The sequence below is a fragment of the Trachypithecus francoisi genome, unplaced genomic scaffold (assembly GCF_009764315.1).
Source record: "Trachypithecus francoisi isolate TF-2019V2 unplaced genomic scaffold, Tfra_2.0 Lachesis_group13, whole genome shotgun sequence".
Taxonomy (NCBI): Eukaryota; Metazoa; Chordata; class Mammalia; order Primates; family Cercopithecidae; genus Trachypithecus; species Trachypithecus francoisi.
In genome coordinates, this window is record NW_022681458.1 from 8,545,646 (window position 1) to 8,552,237 (window position 6,592).

Sequence of the window (6,592 nt, forward strand, 5' to 3'; positions counted from 1 at the left end):
TATTCGGGAGGCTGAGGCAGGAGAATGGTGTAAACCCGGGAGGCGGAGCTTGCAGTGAGCTGAGATCCGGCCACTGCACTCCAGTCCGGGCGACAGAACGAGACTCCGCCTCAAAAAAAAAAAAAAAAAAAAAAAAACTTGAAAGCAGATTATATATTTGAATCTGTTTTTTAAAATTTAGATATAATTTACATACCATAAAATTCATCCTTTTATTTCATTTTTTAGACACGGATTCTCACTGTGCTTCCCAGGCTGGAGTCCTATGACTATTTACAAGTGGGATCATGGTCCTCCAATATTTTTGTGACAGCTACTAAAACCCAGAATCAAAAAAGAATGACCCTGAGAGCCAGGCCTTCAAACTGATGTTTTACAATTTTATTTTAAGGTTTTAGTAAATAAGAAAGCATATTGACTCATGTTACTATTTCTTGCAAAAGCAAGATGCTTTTTCGCACCTTTGTAAATGTACAAATAAATTTGTAATACTGCAAAATTTGCTGGAAAATGTGGTTGATTTCACCTTTATTTAATTCTTTTCAATGTTCTATTGGAGCAGGTGTGGTACTCACTAAGCATGGCTCTGTTGGGATGGGTGCTCCAGAACGCTTTTGGAGGGAGGTCAGAAACACCTGGAGTCAGCTCCTTCCTCACCTCTCACCTAGGCCTGTCACCACCCCCATACTCCGCCCAAAAGACCAGACCCTTCTCCTGGCAGCAGCCAGAGTGCTCATTTTCCAGCCAGGGTGTCACAGCCCTCCTCAAAGACCTCCAACCACACCCCTCTACCCAGACTTCATGGTCTCCCATGCCCCACCCCCACTCTCCTGACCCCTCAGGCTTTCCCCACTCTACCCACCCACCCCCACCCCTCTGATCCAGTCCTTGGCCTCCCAGAGCACCTGCTGGCACTGTCCCAGGGCCTTTGCACTGCTGTGCCACCTTGCTCAAGCCCCACTCTATTCAAGTGTCTTGCTCAATCGTCTGCTCCTCAGCAGCCCCTCCCGGTCTGCGTTATCCACCCCTCCAGATACCGTGCCCACACTCACTCACGATTTTTCTCCTAGAAAGTAGTACCGGCATTACATTGTCTAACACTTCCTTTTATTATTGCTTTGTCTCCTAGGAGAATGGAGACCTTCAGGAAGCAGGGGAGTCTTCCTTGTTGAGAAATCTATGCCCAGCATCCAGATGTCCGGGGAGGGTCCATGGGCTCTGGGCTGCTGCCCTGTACCCAGAGCTCCTCAGGCGCTCCTTGGATCTCCTGACCTGGAATGGGCACTGGGGGTCGGGAAGCATCTGAGTGGCTGTGACTTGGGGCAAGCCTCTGCCTCATTGGTCCCTTGGTCAGGTGCAGGGGTGTGGAATGATCCTAGTGGGGAGGCAGCAGAGGACTGTGTCAAAGCCCCCATGGGGGTCCCTGCCCCAGCAGCCTCCTTGGGTGGGTTGCAGGGTGGCGGGAAGCTGCTCTTCTTCAGGTGTCCTGATCCACCCAAGTCCTTGGGTCTACCAGATGCTACAAGGATTGAAGCTAAGAACGATGGGGCACACGGTCTCGGTGTGTCGTGTCCAGGGTTGGAGGACGTCTCTGGGTCCAGGCCTGCTTGGTCTTCCTCAGGCTAGAGGCAGGGTGGGGGCTGAATGGTTTGAGTCCCTTTATTGTCTGGGGTGCTGGCAGTCGCATGGCACAAATCCGCAGTCTCTGGGGTTGGGAGGAAGAATCAGAGAGCAGCCTCGGGGGAGGTCCTGGGAGTCCCAGGCTCAGCTTCCAGGGCGCCCTGGGTTCCTGCTCCCTGAAGGGGCTGCAGAGGGAAGAAGGGCAGCGCTGCTCCAGCTACTGCTGGTTTATCTCTAGGGGATGAAGGTCCAGCAGCAGGTCACCTGTATGTGTTCACGCCGGAAGTGGCAGCTCAGGACGGGGAGCAGGGCAGGACGCCTGGAGGTGGGGAGCAGGATAACTCCAGGGTGGGGCGCTCAGGGAGCAGCGGCCGCCCCCAGCAGCAGCAGGGTCCCGGCCAGCAGAGGCAGCGACGCGGGAACTGGGTGCGCAGCGTCGGTGGTGCCGGCGGGGGGCGCCAGGTCACAGGCCGTGTAGGGCTCCAGGCAGGCGGCCAAGGCCATGACGTGCGCTACGAAGCTCTGCTCCTGCACACCGTGCACAAGGTGCGCCTGAGGACCGCGCGCGAACACCGCCACGTCTTCGCCTCCGTGGGTCTCGGACGACAGGGGCACTGCCGCCTGCTGCTGGTAATCGGGGCTCCCTGGTAGGAGGGTGAGTGCAGTTCAGGGCAGGCGGGCGGCGTCCCTCTCCCGCGAATGCCCCCATCCCTGGCACTCTGGTGCCCCTGAGCGGGCCATTCAGCCTCACTCACCGCTCTCACTCTCATTCACGTCTGGTCGCACGCCTGCGTTAAGCACGTAGCCTGGGCCATTGCCGTACAGGATGGACGTGTAGGCTTTGCTGTCCCGAGCCTTGCTGGGGGCCAACCCTGTAGGGAGACGGGGGTCCCTGTAGTTGAGCTGACCACAGCTGTGGGAGTGCCTCCTCTGTGCGAAGCACCACCACTTTGCCTATTCAGGGGCTCTGTCCTCACAAGATCCCTATAGGACTGGTGCCAGCATTACACACATTTGACAGAAGAGGAAACTGAGGCTCAGACTTCACCCACATAACTGATGCAGCAGCACCTGCCACTCTCCCCAGGCCTACCGAAGATGGAGCTCCCTCGCAAGGTGTAGCCACCAAATGAGAATACGTGGGAGTGGTCAGCAGTGACGAGGGTCAGCGTGTCCTCCTCGCTGGTGAGCTGGCCCGCCCTCTCAATGGCGTCATCAAACATGACTGCCTCGGTGAGAGCATGGTAAGCCAAGCCCTCATGATGACCATGGTCGATGCGACCACCTGCAGGAAAGCCAGAGGAGGGTGATGCTTGAACTTGCCCTGCCCTGCTCCGCCTTCCTCCACTCCCCAGGGGCCACCACACACCCTCCACGAAGAGGTAGAAGCCGCGGGGGTTCCTGCTCAGCAGGCGCAGGGCAGCCTCTGTCATCTCCAGCAGGGAGGGGTCCAGTGTGGGGTCTCGGTTGATCTCATATTTCGTGTCTCCGGGTTCAAAGAGGCCTGTGGGACAAGGGGCTTGGTAGTGATTGGCAGGATGCGAGCAGGAGAGTGATGGCTGATGTGCACACAGGCTCGGATGGCACCCTCTGAGGCCGTCTGAGGAATGCCAGGGCAGGAAGGGGGTCATTACCCATGAGATGGGTCACAGACTGGTCCAGGGATGCCTGCATGAGCTCAGTGAGGTTCCACACGTACCGGGCACCCTGCAGGGATAGAGCCAGGCCTCAGCCCACAGCCCTGAGACCCACACACTTGCCCTCCCCCTGCCATGCCTCCCACACCTGCCAGCCCCCATCACCTGGTGCTTTGCCAGCCATTCCTGCACCAGGTTCTTCCCATCCAGTCTGATTCCATCCTGGCTGGCATCACTTGGGTACTCAGGGTCTGGGGTCCCCCTGGGAAACATGTACTTGCGGCCTCCACCCAGGATCACCTGGGGACAGAGGATGGGGCAGGTGGGTTGGGGACCTAGCTGGCCCCACGTCCCCTCCTTATGCACAGCCCCTGGCTCCCCTCCCCAGGACAGTGGGAATGGCCCAGGCTGGGTTGCACATTCCATGTCCCCAACCCCACCTCCAAACTCTGCTGACCCGGATCAGGCTTTTGGTTGCCTGGATCTGAGCCTGTGCCCCCACCTTCCCCTCTGCCTAGCCCCAGTCCTTGGCCTTGGGGTCGCACGTCAATGTCCATGTTGGAGATGAGCTGTGTGGCAATGTCCTGGCAGCCATCCTGGAGGGCCGAGGCAGGCATGTCAGCATCTGAGTACCAGTTGCGGTTCACCGTGTGTGCGTAGGTGCCGGCTGGCGAGGCATGCTGCACCCGTGTGGTGGTCACCACTCCCACTGACTTTCCTGAGGGTGACGGGGTCAGGATTGGTGACTGAGGTCTTGGGCCTGGTCCTGACCCCGCAGCAGGCCCCAGCTTACCTGCTTTCTTGGCCCGGTTCATCACGGAGATGACCTCATTGCCGCGTGTCGTGTTGCACTGGTTAAAGCGGGCGGCTGCACTCAAGCCGATGGTCTGGTAGTTGGCCTTGACCCCGCACAGGTAGGCTGTGGCTGTGCCTGCGCTGTCTGGCACCTGTCTGTCCACATTGTACGTCTGGGAATAGAGACATCCTGAGCTCTACTTTGGGGCTTCGGCAGCATTTACAGCCAGGGCCAAAGTCCTACCCTGATTTAAACCCAGGCAGCCTGTACTGCAGCCGGTTCCTGGTGTCCCCACTTCGCCTCCCTCCTGCTGCCCCCAAGACATGCAGGGGCCCTGGGTGCTGCTGCTGGGCCTGAGGCTACAGCTCTCCCTGGCCACCATTCCAGGTAATGAGGCTCCCCAAGCTGTTCCATACACAGGGCGCCTCCTCACCAGGCTGACCTGATCTCTACTCTCCCCCTGACCAGCTGAGGAGAACCCAGCCTTCTGGATACAGACCCCAACCAGGGGCCTGGTTCTCGTCCTCTGGGATCCTAACTGCTCCCAGCTCCTAACTCAGGCCCCAGCTGTCCTGGCTCCCTCCCTCCTGCCACACTCCATATCCTTGACCCCCTCCTCTGCTTGGAGGACTCTGAGGTGGCCCAGCCCTTACCTTGGACAGAGCCACGTATGGGAAGTGGTCCATGGCCAGAGGTGTCTCAGGCCCCAGTTTGCCATTCTTCTGTCCCTTTAGGATCCTAGTGGCTGTCACCGTGGGCACCCCCATCCCTGAAGGGGCAGAAATGTGTGAGTCCTGGGCCCCAGGGCTGGCCTGGAATCACCAAAGGTCCTAGGTGCTGGGGCTGTGAGGGCTGCGGGGCTGGACAGGCCTTGGCCACTCACCATCACCCAGGAAGAGGATGAGGTTCTTGGCGACCTTCTGGATGGGCTGCAGCTTCTTGGCGGCACCCAGGGCCTCAGCTGCCTGGCGGTTCCAGAAGGCTGGGTTCTCCTCCTCAACTGGCCAGGGGGAGAGTAGAGATCAGGTCAGCCTGGTGAGGGGGCGCCCTGTGTGCGGAACAGCTTGGGGAGCCTCATTACCTGGGATGGTGGCCAGGGAGAGCTGTAGCCTCAGGCCCAGCAGCAGCAGCACCCAGGGCCCCTGCATGTCTTGGGGGCAGCAGGAGGGAGGCGAAGTGGGGATAGCAGGAACCGGCTGCAGTGCAGGCTGCCTGGGTTTAAATCAGGGTAGGACTTTGCCCCTGGCTGTAAATGCTCCACGTCCCTCCCCACACCTCTTGTGTCCATCTTGACCCCGCCCAGTCCTGTGACCGGAAGCCAAGCTTGCTGAAGGGAAGGGACCGTGTGTGGCTCATCCCACACGGGAGATCCGTTGCCACTCCTTTGTTCACCCCATTCAAGGTGTGAAGAGAGGTGAGCCTGGAGACACATAGCCTAGGCCAGGGCCCAGGTTAGGGCTCATAATACCACGGGCCCCGGAGGAGTGTGAAAGGAGGCATGTGGGGGTGGCCTGGCTGCCCTAGAACCCACTTGGTGTGTGTGGGTGCCCACACCTATGTCCTGAGGACACAGGCTGGGGAGGGGCCAGTGTCCTGGGTTGGCCAGGCCTGGGCTGGGTTTTCCACAGCAGCTTGTACACTTGAGGTTGACCCCTGTTTTCTTGCACAGGTAGATTGAGCCTGGGGTGAGTCTGTTTTCCATGAGCCACAGGCACACCCGGAAGTGTAGCCTCTGATAAGGAGCTCAGAGAGTTTGGTAACCTCAGGCTGAGTTCGAAAGTATTGCTCCAGTCCAGACATCTCACTCTGAGTGTGTAGCCAAAGGAATGCAAACCAGGGACTCGAACAGATACTGCACACCCATGTTCCCAGCAGCATTATCCACAGCAGCCAAGAGCTGGAAGCAACCAAGTGTCCAGCAACAGAGGAATGGAGAAACCAAACAGGGTGCACACATACATGCAGCCTTGAAAAGGAAGGTGACCCTGACACCTGCTACAATGTGGATGAACCTTAGGACATTATGCTTAGTGAAATGCACCAGTGCAAAAGGACCAATACACATGAACACACGTCTCTGAGGTCCCTAGGGGAGTCAAATTCATAGAGACAGAAGTGGAATGGAGGTTGCCTGAGGCTGAGGGAGGAGGCAATGGGTTAGGGTTAGGGTTGGAGTTAGGGTTACAGTTGGAGTTTAATGGGGACAGAGTTTCAAGGTTGCAAGACAAGAACGTTCTGGAGATCAACTGCACAACACTATGCGTGTATTCAACACTGCCGCCCTGTACACTTGAAAATGGTGAAGCAGGTAAATTTGATGTACCATGTTATGTAGCACAATTCAAAAATTGGTTCGAGAAGAAAAGGCTCCTCCAGCTCCATCCACCCCAGCCCACCACAGCAGCCCCTTCTCCACTCAGGCCTGTTTACCTCAAACCCCAGGCTTGGCCCTCAGAACCCAGGGATCTTCACCTGCTGCCCAGCCTCTGCCTGCCCTGCCCTGCTCCACACCGTGCCCAGGGCCTCCCCTCAGGCCGAG

The 6,592-nt window shown here is 57.9% G+C and overlaps 1 protein-coding gene across 1 annotated transcript; it reads right to left on the minus strand.

The window, feature by feature from the left end:
* Window positions 1-369: 369 nt before the first annotated feature.
* On the minus strand, window positions 370-5,286 carry LOC117094372 (intestinal-type alkaline phosphatase). Its single transcript, XM_033229836.1, has 11 exons — window positions 5,135-5,286; window positions 4,937-5,053; window positions 4,707-4,822; window positions 4,051-4,225; window positions 3,803-3,975; window positions 3,423-3,557; window positions 3,255-3,327; window positions 2,990-3,124; window positions 2,714-2,905; window positions 2,376-2,492; window positions 370-2,264 (listed from the first exon to the last, which is right to left on the minus strand). The coding sequence occupies exons 1-11, from the start codon at window positions 5,199-5,201 to the stop codon at window positions 1,978-1,980; spliced, it is 1,587 nt and encodes a 528-aa protein (XP_033085727.1). The 5' UTR covers window positions 5,202-5,286; the 3' UTR covers window positions 370-1,977.
* Window positions 5,287-6,592: the final 1,306 nt, after the last annotated feature.

Excerpts from the sequence above, each read along its gene's own strand:
- LOC117094372 (XM_033229836.1), bottom strand. The coding sequence starts at position 5,201 with ATGCAGGGGCCCTGGGTGCTGCTGCTGCTGGGCCTGAGGCTACAGCTC. Across the intron at positions 5,054-5,134 it reads CTCCCTGGCCACCATCCCAG|TTGAGGAGGAGAACCCAGCC; the intron begins GTAATGAGGCTC and ends CCCCCTGGCCAG. Across the intron at positions 2,906-2,989 it reads CTTCTACCTCTTCGTGGAGG|GTGGTCGCATCGACCATGGT; the intron begins GTGTGTGGTGGC and ends GCTTTCCTGCAG.